The 18,513-nt window shown below is 48.2% G+C and overlaps 1 protein-coding gene across 1 annotated transcript in view; it reads left to right on the top strand.

The window, feature by feature from the left end:
* Positions 1 to 18,513, top strand: part of gbe1b (glucan (1,4-alpha-), branching enzyme 1b) — a 318,001-nt gene that overhangs the window by 193,896 nt on the left and 105,592 nt on the right. Inside the window, exons 11-12 of the mRNA XM_045704110.1 lie at positions 6,754 to 6,864; positions 11,900 to 12,071. Coding sequence (XP_045560066.1) covers positions 6,754 to 6,864; positions 11,900 to 12,071 — 283 coding nt within the window. The remainder of the gene's footprint in view (positions 1 to 6,753; positions 6,865 to 11,899; positions 12,072 to 18,513) is intronic.

Below are 18,513 nucleotides of genomic sequence, written 5' to 3'. Positions count from 1 at the left end.
CCAGCTGGAGGAGCCAGGGGACTGGAGAGATGTTCTCCAGCAATGCAAGAGGCCCAGCTGGAGGAGCCAGGGGACTGGAGAGATGTTCTCCAGCAATGCAAGAGGCCCAGCTGGAGGAGCCAGGGGACTGGAGAGATGTTCTCCAGCAATGCAAGAGGCCCAGCTGGAGGAGCCAGGGGAACTGGAGAGATGTTTTGGAAGAACACACATAGCACAATACACCAGAACACACACAGACAGATGTACACAGGTATCACTGAGGGGCCTCAAACCCTGCCCATTTATTCCACTAAGGGGCCTCTACCCCTGCCCATTCGTATCACTGAGGGGCCTCTACCCCTGCCCATTCGTATCACTGAGGGGCCTCTACCCCTGCCCATTCGTATCACTGAGGGGCCTCTATCCCTGCCCATTTATTTCACTAAGGGGCCTCTACCCCTGCCCATTCGTATCACTGAGGGGCCTCTACCCCTGCCCATTCGTATCACTGAGGGGCCTCTATCCCTGCCCATTCATATCACTGAGGGGCTTCTACCTCAAATAACCTCTCTATCTACATTCAGCTGGCCTCACAGGATCTCTATCTACATTCAGCTGGCCTCACAGGACCTCTCTATCTACATTCAGCTGGCCTCACAGGATCTCTATCTACATTCAGCTGGCCTCACAGGATCTCTGTCTACATTCAGCTGGCCTCACAGGATCTCTGTCTACATTCAGCTGGCCTCACAGGATCGCTATCTACATTCAGCTGGCCTCACAGGACCTCTCTATCTACATTCAGCTGGCCTCACAGGATCTCTGTCTACATTCAGCTGGCCTCACAGGATCTCTATCTACATTCAGCTGGCCTCACAGGACCTCTCTATCTACATTCAGCTGGCCTCACAGGATCTCTGTCTACATTCAGCTGGCCTCACAGGATCTCTATCTACATTCAGCTGGCCTCACAGGACCTCTCTATCTACATTCAGCTGGCCTCACAGGATCTCTGTCTACATTCAGCTGGCCTCACAGGATCTCTGTCTACATTCAGCTGGCCTCACAGGATCTCTATCTACATTCAGCTGGCCTCACAGGACCTCTCTATCTACATTCAGCTGGCCTCACAGGATCTCTGTCTACATTCAGCTGGCCTCACAGGATCTCTGTCTACATTCAGCTGGCCTCACAGGATCTCTGTCTACATTCAGCTGGCCTCACAGGATCTCTATCTACATTCAGCTGGCCTCACAGGACCTCTCTATCTACATTCAGCTGGCCTCACAGGAGCTCTATCTACATTCAGCTGGCCTCACAGGATCTCTGTCTACATTCAGCTGGCCTCACAGGACCTCTCTATCTACATTCAGCTGGCCTCACAGGATCTCTGTCTACATTCAGCTGGCCTCACAGGACCTCTCTATCTACATTCAGCTGGCCTCACAGGACCTCTCTATCTACATTCAGCTGGCCTCACAGGATCTCTGTCTACATTCAGCTGGCCTCACAGGATCTCTATCTACATTCAGCTGGCCTCACAGGACCTCTCTATCTACATTCAGCTGGCCTCACAGGACCTCTCTATCTACATTCAGCTGGCCTCACAGGACCTCTCTATCTACATTCAGCTGGCCTCACAGGATCTCTATCTACATTCAGAAATAGAACACACATCCTGTATCTGCATTCAGAAACACATGACCACTTCCCAGCGCTGATAAAATGCATGAATTAACACGGTGCGCTTCGCTCGCTTCCCTCTAGCCAGACCATCCACGGCCCCTCCTCGGGGGACCAAACAAAAATGATTCAGGAAAAACTGCAACCAGAAAGAAATCCCTCTCCAGATGAATATTGAACTAGCGAGTCCATGTTGTTTGAAGCAGTGGCGTCTCCAGCGACAGGCAGGGCCTGACTAATCCAGCAGAACGTTAAGGTTAGCGGACCGATGGACACGCAGGGCTGGATCTCAGTGGTACCTAGCGTAGTGGTATACAGCATGCTGACTAACTGACACACACACACACACAACTGACTGACTGGTCAGCTAGCCAAGCATTACTAAGGAAGGTCAGACTAGGCTGAGAGCGGTTGGTATTGTGTGTGTGTGTGTGTGTGTGTGTGTGTGTGTGTGTGTGTGTGTGTGTGTGTGTGTGTGTGTGTGTGTGTGTGTGTGTGTGTGTGTGAGGGGTAAACCCCCTGCTGAGAGAGGCAGAGTACATTAACAATGTGTGAGGATACACACACACACACACACAGCATGTAAGAGGCTGCACGCAGTTTCCCTGTCACGCTTTTCAACTCTCTACACATCTCCTTTTACTAAATAAAGTAAAGTTTGACTCCAAGATAAAAGGCTGGGTAGATGTATTGTACAGCTTCACAGCATGGCCAAAATCCCTCAACCACCCACACACACACACACACGCAGAGCAGGACGACACAGCCATACCCCCCCCCCCCAAGCACACACAGACACACACGAAGCAGATTTACACAGCCTCAGTCAGACTGTAGACTGTGGGCCGTAGCCTGTAGACTGTGGGCCGTAGCCTGTAGACTGTGGGCCGTAGACTGTGGGCCGTAGCCTGTAGGCCGTAGCCTGTGGGCCGTAGCCTGTAGACTGTGGGCCGTAGCCTGTAGACTGTGGGCCGTAGCCTGTAGACTGTGGGCCGTAGCCTGTAGACTGTGGGCCGTAGCCTGTGGGCCGTAGCCTGTAGACTGTGGGCCGTAGCCTGTAGACTGTGGGCCGTAGCCTGTAGACTGTGGGCCGTAGCCTGTAGACTGTGGGCCGTAGCCTGTAGACTGTGGGCCGTAGCTCCTGTAGACTGTGGGCCGTAGACTGTAGCAGCTGTGGGCCGTAGCCTGTAGACTGTGGGCCGTAGCCTGTAGACTGTGGGCCGTAGCCTGTAGACTGTGGGCCGTAGACTGTAGCCTGTAGACTGTGGGCCGTAGCCTGTAGACTGTGGGCCGTAGCCTGTAGACTGTGGGCCGTAGCCTGTAGACTGTGGGCCGTAGACTGTGGGCTGTAGACTGTAGGCCGTAGACTGTGGGCCGTAGACTGTCGACTGCTGGCCGTAGCCTGTAGACTGTGGGCCGTAGCCTGTAGACTGTGGGCCGTAGCCTGTAGACTGTGGGCTGTAGACTGTGGGCCGTAGCCTGTAGACTTTGGGCCGTAGCCTGTAGACTGTGGGCTGTAGACTGTGGGCCGTAGCCTGTAGACTGTGGGCCGTAGACTGTGGGCCGTAGACTGTAGACTGTAGGCCGTAGACTGTGGGCCATAGACTGTAGGCTGTGGGCCGTAGCCTGTAGACTGTGGGCCGTAGCCTGTAGACTGTGGGCCGTAGCCTGTAGACTGTGGGCCGTAGCCTGTAGACTGTGGGCCGTAGCCTGTGGGCCGTAGCCTGTAGGCCGTAGCCTGTAGACTGTAGGCCGTAGACTGTAGGCCGTAGCCTGTGGGCCGTAGCCTGTAGACTGTGGGCCGTAGCCTGTAGACTGTGGGCCGTAGCCTGTAGACTGTGGGCCGTAGCCTGTAGATTGTGGGCTGTAGACTGTGGGCCGTAGACTGTAGACTGTAGGCCGTAGACTGTGGGCCGTAGACTGTAGACTGTGGGCCGTAGACTGTACACTGTAGGCCGTAGACTGTGGGCCATAGACTGTAGGCTGTGGGCCGTAGCCTGTAGACTGTAGGCCGTAGCCTGTAGACTGTGGGCCGTAGCCTGTAGACTGTGGGCCGTAGCCTGTAGACTGTGGGCCGTAGCCTGTAGACTGTGGGCCGTAGCCTGTGGGCCGTAGCCTGTAGGCCGTAGCCTGTAGACTGTAGGCCGTAGACTGTAGGCCGTAGCCTGTGGGCCGTAGCCTGTAGACTGTGGGCCGTAGCCTGTAGACTGTGGGCCGTAGCCTGTAGACTGTGGGCCGTAGCCTGTAGACTGTGTAGACTGTAGGCCGTAGCCTGTGGGCCGTAGACTGTGGGCCGTAGACTGTGGGCCGTAGCCTGTAAACTGTGGGCCGTAGCCTGTAAACTGTGGGCCGTAGACTGTAGGCCGTAGCCTGTAGACTGTGGGCCGTAGACTGTAGACTGTGGGCCGTAGCCTGTAGACTGTGGGCCGTAGCCTGTAGACTGTGGGCCGTAGCCTGTAGACTGTGGGCCGTAGACTGTGGGCCGTAGCCTGTAGACTGTGGGCCGTAGCCTGTAGACTGTGGGCCGTAGCCTGTAGACTGTGGGCCGTAGACTGTGGGCCGTAGCCTGTAGACTGTGGGCCGTAGAATGTGGGCCGTAGACTGTAGACTGTAGGCCGTAGACTGTGGGCCGTAGACCGTAGACTGCGGGCCGTAGCCTGTAGACTGTGGGCCGTAGCCTGTAGACTGTGGGCCGTAGCCTGTAGACTGTGGGCTGTAGACTGTGGGCCGTAGCCTGTAGACTTTGGGCCGTAGCCTGTAGACTGTGGGCTGTAGACTGTGGGCCGTAGACTGTAGGCCGTAGACTGTGGGCCGTAGCCTGTAGACTGTGGGCCGTAGCCTGTAGACTGTAGGCCGTAGCCTGTAGACTGTGGGCCGTAGCCTGTAGACTGTGGGCCGTAGCCTGTAGCCTGTGGGCCGTAGCCTGTAGGCCATAGACTGTAGACTGTGGGCCGTAGCCTGTAGGCCATAGACTGTAGACTGTGGGCCGTAGCCTGTAGGCCATAGACTGTAGACTGTGGGCCGTAGCCTGTAGGCCATAGACTGTAGACTGTGGGCCGTAGCCTGTAGGCCATAGACTGTAGACTGTAGGCCGTAGACTGACACAAAAGGAGAAATCACAGCACCATGCAGATATATACTGTATTAGTTTTACACACAGACAAGTGGAGAATCCATGCTGTTAATCCAGCCTTCCAGCTCCTACTGTAGTTGAGTCTACTTCCTTTACTGTAGTTGAGTCTACTTCCTTTACTGCAGTTGAGTCTACTTCCTTTACTGCAGTTGAGTCTACTTCCTTTACTGCAGTTGAGTCTACTTCCTTTACTGCAGTTGAGTCTACTTCCTTTACTGCAGTTGAGTCTACTTCCTTTACTGCAGTTGAGTCTACTTCCTTTACTGCAGTTGAGTCTACTTCCTTTACTGCAGTTGAGTCTACTTCCTTTACTGCAGTTGAGTCTACTTCCTTTACTGCAGTTGAGTCTACTTCCTTTACTGCAGTTGAGTCTACTTCCTTTACTGCAGTTGAGTCTACTTCCTTTACTGCAGTTGAGTCTACTTCCTTTACTGCAGTTGAGTCTACTTCCTTTACTGCAGTTGTCTAGTTATTTTACTGTAGTTGTCTAGTTATTTTACTGTAGTTGAATCTATGTACTTTACTCCAGTTGAATCTACTTACTTCACTGCAGTTTAGTTTAATTTAGTTTAGCTCTGTACTTTACTGTAGTTGTCTGCTTACTTTACTGTAGTTGTCTGCTTACTTTACTGTAGTTGTCTGCTTACTTTACTGTAGTTGTCTGCTTACTTTACTGTAGTTGTCTGCTTACTTTACTGTAGTTGAGTTTAATTTAGTGTAGTTGTGTACTTTGCTGCTGTTTAATCTACTTACTTATTTCTCTCAAATGTTGTGTACAAATATGTTTACATCCCTGTTAGTGAGCATATCTCCTTTGCCAAGATAATCCATCCACCTGACAGGTGTGGCATATCAAGAAGCTGATTAAACAGCATGATCATTACACAGGTGCACCTTGTGCTGGGGACAATAAGAGGCCACTCTAAAATGTGCAGTTTTGTCACACAACACAATGCCTCAGATGTCTCAAGTTTTGACGGAGCGTGCAATTGGCATGGTGACTGAAGGAATGTTTGGCAGAACTGTTGCCAGAGAATTTAATGTTCATTTCTCTACCATAAACCGCCTCCGTCATTTTAGAGAATTTGGCAGTACGTCCAACCGGCCTCACAACCGCAGACCACGTGTAACCACTCTAGCTCAGGACCTCCACATCCGGCTTCTTCACCTGCAGGATTGTCTGAGACCAGCTACCTGGATATCTGATGAAACTGAGGAGTATTTATGTCTGTAATAAAGACCTTTTGTTGGGGGAAATGAATTCTGATTGGCTGGGCCTAGCTCTCCAGCGCCCCTGCCCAGTCATGTTTAATCCATAGATAAGGGCCTAATGAATTAATTTCAATTGACTGATTTCCTTATATGAACTCAAACTCAGTAAAATCTTTGAAATTGTTGCATGTTGCGTTTATATTTTTTGTTCAGAATAAATCTAGAGAGGGACATGGAAAAATAGACTATTATAAAACGGGTTGTTTGGCTCCTGGATGCTGATTGGACGAGCAGCATTCCAAGTCGTGCTTTATTTCCCGACACAGGTACACCTATGCCTGCAAATAATTCCATCTGAATTATCACTGAGATCATCGTGTTGATGTTGCTGTCTGAATTATCTCTTGTCTTTATCACAAATCATGCCATAAGGGCCACTGAAATAAAATCATGTGAGAATGTGATGAAGCTAGCTGGTGTTGTGTGGACAGACAGACCGTTGAACTCTCTGGTGAACAGTAACCCTCCAAAGTCAATGGGGGATTAGAGATGAAGCTACTCCACTCTCCTCAGGTGGCACTTCTACTCATATACATGAGAGAGAGAGAGAGAATCCCCCCCCCAGTCATACTCTAGTCTCCCACTGGAGATCGGGGTTCAATCCCAGTCTCCACCCTTCCTATTGTACTCCTTGTGTATTATGCAGCTGTATTCAGTAATTCCTCTTGTCTTATGTTGACGTGTAGATTCTGAAGGAGTTAGCAGACGAGGCCTGGGACATGGGTAACATTGTCTACACTCTGACAAACAGACGATACGGAGAGAACTGCATCGCCTACGCTGAGAGCCACGACCAGGTAACACAACCAACCCATCATCACAACTCTTTATTCCTTCATTTAACACGGTTCTAGTTTTATCTCTGGTGGGTGAACTGGACCGCATATTGCCTCTGGAGACCTGTGTTTCTATCCTCCGTTTCCCCACTTCCTTTCTGTACTGTCCCTCTAGTCCAGGGGTGGACAACTCCAGTCCTCGGGGGGCCTGATTAGTGTCACACTGTTCTCCATCCCTTAGCAAAACAGCTGATGAATCAAATTGCATTCTGAACTGAAGATCATGAGTAGGTGATTATTGGAGTCAGGTGTGTTAGCTGGGGCAAAACTGTGACATCAATCAGGCCCTGGAGGACTGGAGGACTGGAGTTGCCCTATCTCCACATTTACATTAAGGATTGGGGACTAGGACAGTTCTATCTGCATTTTTTTTGTCCAAATTGAGTTACTTACATGGCCTTGTTCTGTTCAATGTTTTCTACCTAATAAAATACTGTAAATAAAATGACATAATTTCAAACCATTGTGGGTTCGGGAACTTTAAAGCCAATTTATATCAGAATAATTTGTTTTGTAGATCGAACGTTATAGTCCCAAGCTCTCGATTTGTAACTGTGTCTGTCAATGAAATGTGTATGTACCCCATAATATGTCCCTAGTCCGTGGTAGGTGATACGTCCCTGTCCTTCTGGTTAATGGATAAAGAGATGTACATCAACATGAGTTCCCTGATCTGTTTTTCTATCTCTCTCTCTCTCTCTCTACACTACATGACCAAAAGTATGTGGACACACATTCAAATGAGTAGATTCTACCAATTCAGCCTCACTCGTTTATCGACAGCCGTATTAAAATCGAGCACACCTCCATGCAATCTCCATAGACAAACATTGGCAGTAGAATGAGCCTTACTGAAGACCTCAGTGACTTTCAACGTGGCACTGCCATAGGATGCCACCTTTTCAACAAGTCAGTTCGTCAAATTTCTGCCCTGCTAGAGCTACCCCGGTCAACTGTAAGTGCTGTTATTGTGAAGTGGAAACATCTAAGAGCAACAACGGCTCAGCCCCGAAGTGGTAGGCCACACAATCTCACGGAACGGGACAGTCGAGTGCTGAAGCATTTAGCGCAAAAAATAATCTGTCCTTGGTTGCAACACTCACTACCACTACAGTCCCTGGATTCGAACCAGGGTCTGTAGTGACGCCTCTTGCACTGAGAATGCAGTGCCTTAGACCGCTGCACCACTCGGGAGCACTGTTACCAACCCTTAGTAAAGTTTTGTGGAAAATGGTGTTTGACCAGATACAATGCTATTTTACAGTAAACAAATTAACAACAAACTTTCAGCACGCTTATAGAAGGGCTTACACAATTGACTGATGATTGGCTGAGAGAAATTGATGATAAAAAGATTGTAGGGGCTGTTTTTTTAGACTTCATTTCGGCTTTTGACATTATCAATTATAGTCTGCTGCTGGGAAAACATTTGGGTAATGGCTTTACACCCCCTGCTATAATGGCTTTACACCCCCTGCTATAATGGCTTTACACCCCCTGCTATAATGTGGATAAAGAGTTACCTGTCTAACAGAACACAGAGGGTGTTCTTTAACGGAAGCCTCTCCAACATAATCCATGTAGAATGAGGAATTCCCCAGGACAGCTGTCCAGGCCTCTTACCTTTTTCAATCTTTACTAACGACATGCCAGTGTGTCTATGTATGCGGATGACTCAACACTATACACATCAACTACCACAGCGACTGTAATGACTGCAACACTTAACAAAGAGCTGCAGTTAGTTTCAGAATGGGTAGCAAGGAGTAAATTAGTCCTAAATATTTCAAAAACTAAAAGCTTTGTATTTGAGACAAATCATTCACTAAACCTGAACTAAATCTTGTAATAAATAATGTGGAAATTGAGCAAGTGGAGATGACTAAACTGCTTGGAGTAACCCTAGATTGTAAACTGTCGTGGTCAAAATATAATGATACAACAATAGCTAAGTTGGGGAGAAGTCTGTCCATAATAAAGCACTGCTCTACCTTCTTAACAACACTATCAACAAGGCAGGTCCTACAGGCCCTAGTTTCTACCTTCTTAACAACACTATCAACAAGGCAGGTCCTACAGGCCCTAGTTTCTACCTTCTTAACAACACTATCAACAAGGCAGGTCCTACAGGCCCTAGTTTCTACCTTCTTAACAAACTATAACAAGGCAGGTCCACAGGCCCTAGTTTCTACCTTCTTAACAGCACTATCAACAAGGCAGGTCCTACAGGCCCTAGTTTCTACCTTCTTACAACACTATACAAGGCAGGTCGCAGGCCCTAGTTTCTACCTTCTTAACAGCACTATCAACAAGGCAGGTCCTACAGGCCCTAGTTTCTACCTTCTTAACAACACTATCAACAAGGCAGGTCCTACAGGCCCTAGTTTCTACCTTCTTAACAACACTATCAACAAGACAGGTCCTGCAGGCCCTAGTTTCTACCTTCTTAACAACACTATCAACAAGGCAGGTCCTACAGGCCCTAGTTTCTACCTTCTTAACAGCACTATCAACAAGGCAGGTCCTACAGGCCCTAGTTTCTACCTTCTTAACAACACTATCTACAAGGCAGGTCCTACAGGCCCTAGTTTCTACCTTCTTAACAACACTATCAACAAGGCAGGTCCTACAGGCCCTAGTTTCTACCTTCTTAACAACACTATCTACAAGGCAGGTCCTACAGGCCCTAGTTTCTACCTTCTTAACAACACTATCAACAAGGCAGGTCCTACAGGCCCTAGTTTCTACCTTCTTAACAACACTATCAACAAGGCAGGTCCTACAGGCCCTAGTTTCTACCTTCTTAACAACACTATCAACAAGGCAGGTTCTACAGGCCCTAGTTTCTACCTTCTTAACAACACTATCAACAAGGCAGGTCCTACAGACTCTAGTTTCTACCTTCTTAACAACACTATCAACAAGGCAGGTCCTACAGACTCTAGTTCTGTCGCACCTGGACTACTGTTCAGTCGTGTGGTCAGGTGCCACAAAGAGGGACTTAGGAAAATTACAATTGGCTCAGAACAGGGAAGGCACAGCTGGCCCTTAGATGTACACAGAGAGCTAACATTAATAATATGCATGTCAATCTCTCATGGCTCATAGTGGAGGAGAGATTGACTTCATCACTACTTGTGTTTGAGAGGTATTGACATGTTGAATGCACCGAGCTGTCTGTTTAAAATACTTGCACACAGATCGGACACCCATGCATACCCCACAAGACATGCCACCAGAGGTCTGTCTAAACTACTGGCACACAGCTCAGACACCCATCCATACCCCACAAGACACGCCACCAGAGGTCTCTTCACAGTCCCCAAGTCCAGAACAGACTATGGGAGGCGCACAGTACTACATAGAGCCATGACTACATGGAACTCTATTCCACATCAGGTAACTGATGCAGCAGTAGAATCAGATAAACAGATAAAAATACACCTTATGGAACAGCGGGGACTGTGAAGCAACACACACAGGCGCAGACACACGCACATACACACATAATAACATACACTCATACACACGTACACATGTATTTTGTGTTGTAGATATGTGGTAGTGGAGTAGGGGCCTGAGGGAACACACTTAGTGTGTTGTAGATATGTGGTAGTGGAGTAGGGGCCTGAGGGAACACACTTAGTGTGTTGTAGATATGTGGTAGTGGAGTAGGGGCCTGAGGGAACACACTTAGTGTGTTGTAGATATGTGGTAGTGGAGTAGGGGCCTGAGGGAACACACTTAGTGTGTTGTAGATATGTGGTAGTGGAGTAGGGGCCTGAGGGACACACCTTAGTGTGTTGTAGATATGTGGTAGTGGAGTAGGGGCCTGAGGGACACACACTTAGTGTGTTGTAGATATGTGGTAGTGGAGTAGGGGCCTGAGGGAACACACTTAGTGTGTTGTAGATATGTGGTAGTGGAGTAGGGGCCTGAGGGAACACACTTAGTGTGTTGTAGATATGTGGTAGTGGAGTATGGGCCTGAGGGAACACACTTAGTGTGTTGTAGATATGTGGTAGTGGAGTAGGGGCCTGAGGGAACACACTTAGTGTGTTGTAGATATGTGGTAGTGGAGTAGGGGCCTGAGGGAACACACTTAGTGTGTTGTAGATATGTGGTAGTGGAGTAGGGGCCTGAGGGAACACACTTAGTGTGTTGTAGATATGTGGTAGTGGAGTAGGGGCCTGAGGGAACACACTTAGTGTGTTGTAGATATGTGGTAGTGGAGTAGGGGCCTGAGGGAACACACTTAGTGTGTTGTAGATATGTGGTAGTGGAGTAGGGGCCTGAGGGCACACACTTAGTGTGTTGTAGATATGTGGTAGTGGAGTAGGGGCCTGAGGGAACACACTTAGTGTGTTGTGAATTATGTAATGAATGTTTTGTTATGCTTTTAAAATTGTATAACTGCCTTAATTCCGCCGGACCCCAGGAAGATTAGCTGGCAGTCGATTTATGAGGATCCATCATAAATACAAAATACATCCTTTTGGGCTTTTGATATATCTCTCTCTCTCTCTCTCTCTCTCTCTCTCTCTCTCTGCATCTCTTTCAATTCAATTCAAAGGGCTTTATTGGCAAGGAAGACATATGTTTACACTAAAAAAAGCAAGTGAAATAGATCATAAACGAAAGTGAAATAAACATTACACTCACAAAAGGGGTTTCTCTCTCTTCATCTCTCTCTCTCTCTCCATCTCTCTCTCTCCATCTCTCTCTTCATCTCTCTCTCTTCATCTCTGTCTCTCTCTCTCTCTCTCATCTCTCTCTCTCTCCATCTCTCTCTCTCCATCTCTCTCTCTCCATCTCTCTCTCTCTCTCTTCATCTCTGTCTCTTCATCTCTCTCTCTCCATCTCTCTCTCTCTCCATCTCTCTCTCTTCATCTCTCTCTTCATCTGTCTCTCTCTCTCTCTCTCCATCTCTCTCTCTCCATCTCTCTCTCTCTCCATCTCTCTCTCTTCATCTCTCTCTCTTCATCTCTGTCTGTAGTCTCTGGTAGGTGATAAGTCCCTGGCGTTCTGGCTGATGGATAAAGAGATGTACACCAACATGAGTTCCCTGATCCCCATGACTCCCGTCATCGACCGAGGCATCCAGCTACATAAGATGATCCGCCTCCTCACACACGCTCTGGGGGGAGAGGGCTACCTCAACTTCATGGGTGAGTTGGGGGGAGAGGGCTACCTCAACTTCATGGGTGAGTTGGGGGGAGAGGGCTACCTCAACTTCATGGGTGAGTTGGGGGAGAGGGCTACCTCAACTTCATGGGTGAGTTGGGGGGAGAGGGCTACCTCAACTTCATGGGTGAGTTAGGGGGAGAGGGCTACCTCAACTTCATGGACCAATCAGGAGAGCGTTCAGTTGGACCAATCAGAAGAGCGTTCAGAAGTGCGCGCAGTTGGACCAATCAGAAGCGCGCAGTTGGACCAATTGTATTAAGCTAATAGTAAGAAGTCATTGACGTGTGCGACACATTTTGATTGAGAAATAACATTGTTGTTATTATTACGTTGATTTGAACAGGGACAATGTACAACAAAACATGAGCCTCAGGACACTTGAGAAAAGATTTTGTACCAGATTTAGACAACAGATTTCCGTCTGCATTCCCCGGGCAGGTTTACATATAAACAAGAAAAACAGTATATATACGAACAGACAACATACAAACATTAACAAAATGTCATGGGAAAATTGGAATACAAAAATTTGCTGAGCTAAGAAAACCAAAAAAACAAACAGCAACAAGAAAGGTTCCCAGAAAGTAACCCTGTAGACTGCTCTCCGGTATGTAACCCTGTAGACTGCTCTCCGGTATGTAACCCTGTAGACTGCTCTCCGGTATGTAACCCTGTAGACTGCTCTCCGGTATGTAACCCTGTAGACTGCTCCCCGGTATGTCACCCTGTAGACTGCTCCCCGGTATGTAACCCTGTAGACTGCTCCCCGGTATGTAACCCTGTAGACTGCTCCCCGGTATGTAACCCTGTAGACTGCTCCCCGGTATGTAACCCTGTAGACTGCTCCCCGGTATGTAACCCTGTAGACTGCTCCCCGGTATGTAACCCTGTAGACTGCTCCCCGGTATGTAACCCTGTAGACTGCTCTCCGGTATGTAACCCTGTAGACTGCTCCCCGGTATGTAACCCTGTAGACTGCTCCCCGGTATGTAACCCTGTAGACTGCTCTCCGGTATGTAACCCTGTAGACTGCTCTCCGGTATGTAACCCTGTAGACTGCTCCCCGGTATGTAACCCTGTAGACTGCTCCCCCGGTATGTAACCCTGTAGACTGCTCCCCGGTATGTAACCCTGTAGACTGCTCCCCGGTATGTAACCCTGTAGACTGCTCTCCGGTATGTAACCCTGTAGACTGCTCTCCGGTATGTAACCCTGTAGACTGCTCTCCGGTATGTAACCCTGTAGACTGCTCTCCGGTATGTAACCCTGTAGACTGCTCCCCGGTATGTAACCCTGTAGACTGCTCTCCGGTATGTAACCCTGTAGACTGCTCTCCGGTATGTAACCCTGTAGACTGCTCTCCGGTATGTAACCCTGTAGACTGCTCTCCGGTATGTAACCCTGTAGACTGCTCTCCGGTATGTAACCCTGTAGACTGCTCTCCGGTATGTAACCCTGTAGACTGCTCCCCGGTATGTAACCCTGTAGACTGCTCTCCGGTATGTAACCCTGTAGACTGCTCTCCGGTATGTAACCCTGTAGACTGCTCTCCGGTATGTAACCCTGTAGACTGCTCTCCGGTATGTAACCCTGTAGACTGCTCTCCGGTATGTAACCCTGTAGACTGCTCTCCGGTATGTAACCCTGTAGACTGCTCTCCGGTATGTAACCCTGTAGACTGCTCTCCGGTATGTAACCCTGTAGACTGCTCTCCGGTATGTAACCCTGTAGACTGCTCTCCGGTATGTAACCCTGTAGACTGCTCTCCGGTATGTAACCCTGTAGACTGCTCTCCGGTATGTAACCCTGTAGACTGCTCTCCGGTATGTAACCCTGTAGACTGCTCTCCGGTATGTAACCCTGTAGACTGCTCTCCGGTATGTAACCCTGTAGACTGCTCTCCTGTAGACTGCTCCCGGTATGTAACCCTGTAGACTGCTCTCCGGTATGTAACCCTGTAGACTGCTCCCCGGTATGTAACCCTGTAGACTGCTCTCCGGTATGTAACCCTGTAGACTGCTCCCCGGTATGTAACCCTGTAGACTGCTCCCCGGTATGTAAGCCTGTAGACTGCTCTCCCGGTATGTAACCCTGTAGACTGCTCTCCGGTATGTAACCCTGTAGACTGCTCCCCGGTATGTAACCCTGTAGACTGCTCCCCGGTATGTAACCCTGTAGACTGCTCCCCGGTATGTAACCCTGTAGACTGCTCTCCGGTATGTAACCCTGTAGACTGCTCCCCGGTATGTAACCCTGTAGACTGCTCTCCCGGTATGTAACCCTGTAGACTGTTCTCTGGTATGTAACCCTGTAGACTGCTCCCCGGTATGTAACCCTGTAGACTGCTCCCCGGTATGTAACCCTGTAGACTGCTCTCCGGTATGTAACCCTGTAGACTGCTCCCCGGTATGTAACCCTGTAGACTGCTCTCCGGTATGTAACCCTGTAGACTGCTCTCCGGTATGTAACCCTGTAGACTGCTCCCCGGTATGTAACCCTGTAGACTGCTCCCCGGTATGTAACCCTGTAGACTGCTCCCCGGTATGTAACCCTGTAGACTGCTCTCCGGTATGTAACCCTGTAGACTGCTCTCCGGTATGTAACCCTGTAGACTGCTCTCCCGGTATGTAACCCTGTAGACTGCTCTCCGGTATGTAACCCTGTAGACTGCTCTCCGGTATGTAACCCTGTAGACTGCTCCCCGGTATGTAACCCTGTAGACTGCTCCCCGGTATGTAACCCTGTAGACTGCTCCCCGGTATGTAACCCTGTAGACTGCTCTCCGGTATGTAACCCTGTAGACTGCTCCCCGGTATGTAACCCTGTAGACTGCTCCCCGGTATGTAACCCTGTAGACTGCTCCCCGGTATGTAACCCTGTAGACTGCTCCCCGGTATGTAACCCTGTAGACTGCTCCCCGGTATGTAACCCTGTAGACTGCTCTCCGGTATGTAACCCTGTAGACTGCTCCCCGGTATGTAACCCTGTAGACTGCTCTCCGGTAACCCTGTAGACTGCTCCCCGTATGTAACCCTGTAGACTGCTCTCCGGTATGTAACCCTGTAGACTGCTCTCCGGTATGTAACCCTGTAGACTGCTCCCCGGTATGTAACCCTGTAGACTGCTCTCCGGTATGTAACCCTGTAGACTGCTCCCCGGTATGTAACCCTGTAGACTGCTCCCGGTATGTAACCCTGTAGACTGCTCCCCGGTATGTAACCCTGTAGACTGCTCTCCGGTATGTAACCCTGTAGACTGCTCCCCGGTATGTAACCCTGTAGACTGCTCCCCGGTATGTAACCCTGTAGACTGCTCTCCGGTATGTAACCCTGTAGACTGCTCTCCGGTATGTAACCCTGTAGACTGCTCTCCGGTATGTAACCCTGTAGACTGCTCTCCGGTATGTAACCCTGTAGACTGCTCTCCGGTATGTAACCCTGTAGACTGCTCCCCGGTATGTAACCCTGTAGACTGCTCTCCGGTATGTAACCCTGTAGACTGCTCTCCGGTATGTAACCCTGTAGACTGCTCCCCGGTATGTAACCCTGTAGACTGCTCTCCGGTATGTAACCCTGTAGACTGCTCTCCGGTATGTAACCCCATTGTGTTTATGTCATGAGATAGATGAAATACTGACGATAGCTCTCTACTTCCCTCCTCTTCAAAAATATCAGAATAGATTTCTTTTCTCAATGGTGAGTCATTGTAGTTTGAAGGTAACCTTTCAATAAGGTTTTCATTACACCAGTTGACATATGAGAATGTTCTCACCCTGCTGGATCTAGTACAGCTTCATCCCACATGGCACCCTATTCCCTGGTCAAAAGTAGTGCCCTATAAAGGGAACAGGGTGCCCTCTGGATATGATACTGTAGCTTGGTGCTCATGTTGAAACTATGATACTGTAGCTTGGTGCTCATGTTGAAACTACGATACTGTAGCTTGGTGCTCATGTTGAAACTACGATACTGTAGCTTGGTGCTCATGTTGAAACTATGATACTGTAGCTTGGTGCTCATGTTGAAACTACGATACTGTAGCTTGGTGCTCATGTTGAAACTATGATACTGTAGCTTGGTGCTCATGTTGAAACTACGATACTGTAGCCTGGTGCTCATGTTGAAACTATGATACTGTAGCTTGGTGCTCATGACACTACTGTAGCCTGGTGCTCATGTTGAAACTATGATACTGTAGCTTGGTGCTCATGTTGAAACTATGATACTGTAGCTTGGTGCTCATGTTGAAACTACGATACTGTAGCTTGGTGCTCATGTTGAAACTATGATACTGTAGCTTGGTGCTCATGTTGAAACTATGATACTGTAGCTTGGTGCTCATGTTGAAACTATGATACTGTAGCCTGGTGCTCATGTTGAAACTACGATACTGTAGCCTGGTGCTCATGTTGAAACTATGATACTGTAGCTTGGTGCTCATGTTGAAACTGCGATACTGTAGCTTGGTGCTCATGTTGAAACTACGATACTGTAGCCTGGTGCTCATGTTGAAACTATGATACTGTAGCTTGGTGCTCATGTTGAAACTACGATACTGTAGCCTGGTGCTCATGTTGAAACTATGATACTGTAACTTGGTGCTCATGTTGAAACTGCGATACTGTAGCTTGGTGCTCATGTTGAAACTGCGATACTGTAGCTTGGTGCTCATGTTGAAACTGCGATACTGTAGCTTGGTGCTCATGTTGAAACTATGATACTGTAGCTTGGTGCTCATGTTGAAACTACGATACTGTAGCTTGGTGCTCATGTTGAAACTACGATACTGTAGCCTGGTGCTCATGTTGAAACTATGATACTGTAGCTTGGTGCTCATATTGAAACTATGATACTGTAGCTTGGTGCTCATGTTGAAACTGCGATACTGTAGCTTGGTGCTCATGTTGAAACTGCGATACTGTAGCTTGGTGCTCATGTTGAAACTGTGATACTGTAGCTTGGTGCTCATGTTGAAACTATGATACTGTAGCTTGGTGCTCATGTTGAAACTATGATACTGTAGCCTGGTGCTAATGTTGAAACTATGATACTGTAGCTTGGTGCTCATGTTGAAACTACGATACTGTAGCCTGGTGCTCATGTTGAAACTACGATACTGTAGCTTGGTGCTCATGTTGAAACTATGATACTGTAGCTTGGTGCTCATGTTGAAACTACGATACTGTAGCTTGGTGCTCATGTTGAAACTACGATACTGTAGCTTGGTGCTCATGTTGAAACTGTGATACTGTAGCTTGGTGCTCATGTTGAAACTGCGATAATGTAGCTTGGTGCTCATGTTGAAACTATGATACTGTAGCTTGGTGCTCATGTTTAAACTACGATACTGTAGCTTGGTGCTCATGTTTAAACTACGATACTGTAGCTTGGTGCTCATGTTGAAACTATGATACTGTAGCCTTGTGCTCATGTTGAAACTACGATACTGTAGCTTGGTGCTCATGTTGAAACTGTGATACTGTAGCTTGGTGCTCATGTTGAAACTGCGATACTGTAGCTTGGTGCTCATGTTGAAACTACGATACTGTAGCTTGGTGCTCATGTTGAAACTATGATACTGTAGCTTGGTGCTCATGTTGAAACTATGATACTGTAGCTTGGTGCTCATGTTGAAACTATGATACTGTAGCTTGGTGCTCATGTTGAAACTGCGATACTGTAGCTTGGTGCTCATGTTGAAACTACGATACTGTAGCCTGGTGCTCATGTTGAAACTGTGATACTGTAGCTTGGTGCTCATGTTGAAACTGTGATACTGTAGCTTGGTGCTCATGTTGAAACTACGATACTGTAGCTTGGTGCTCATGTTGAAACTATGATACTGTAGCTTGGTGCTCGTGTTGAAACTACGATACTGTAGCTTGGTGCTCGTGTTGAAACTATGATACTGTAGCTTGGTGCTCATGTTGAAACTGCGATACTGTAGCTTGGTGCTCATGTTGAAACTATGATACTGTAGCTTGGTGCTCATGTTGAAACTGCGATACTGTAGCTTGGTGCTCATGTTGAAACTACGATACTGTAGCTTGGTGCTCATGTTGAAACTACGATACTGTAGCTTGGTGCTCATGTTGAAACTACGATACTGTAGCTTGGTGCTCATGTTGAAACTATGATACTGTAGCCTTGTGCTCATGTTGAAACTACGATACTGTAGCTTGGTGCTCATGTTGAAACTACGATACTGTAGCTTGGTGCTCATGTTGAAACTGCGATACTGTAGCTTGGTGCTCATGTTGAAACTACGATACTGTAGCTTGGTGCTCATGTTGAAACTACGATACTGTAGCTTGGTGCTCATGTTGAAACTACGATACTGTAGCTTGGTGCTCATGTTGAAACTACGATACTGTAGCTTGGTGCTCATGTTGAAACTACGATACTGTAGCTTGGTGCTCATGTT

This window comes from Salmo salar, chromosome ssa20, assembly GCF_905237065.1.
Source record: "Salmo salar chromosome ssa20, Ssal_v3.1, whole genome shotgun sequence".
Taxonomy (NCBI): domain Eukaryota; kingdom Metazoa; phylum Chordata; class Actinopteri; order Salmoniformes; family Salmonidae; genus Salmo; species Salmo salar.
Note: the sequence above shows the minus strand (reverse complement) of the source record. Positions and strands in the feature narration are given on the sequence as shown.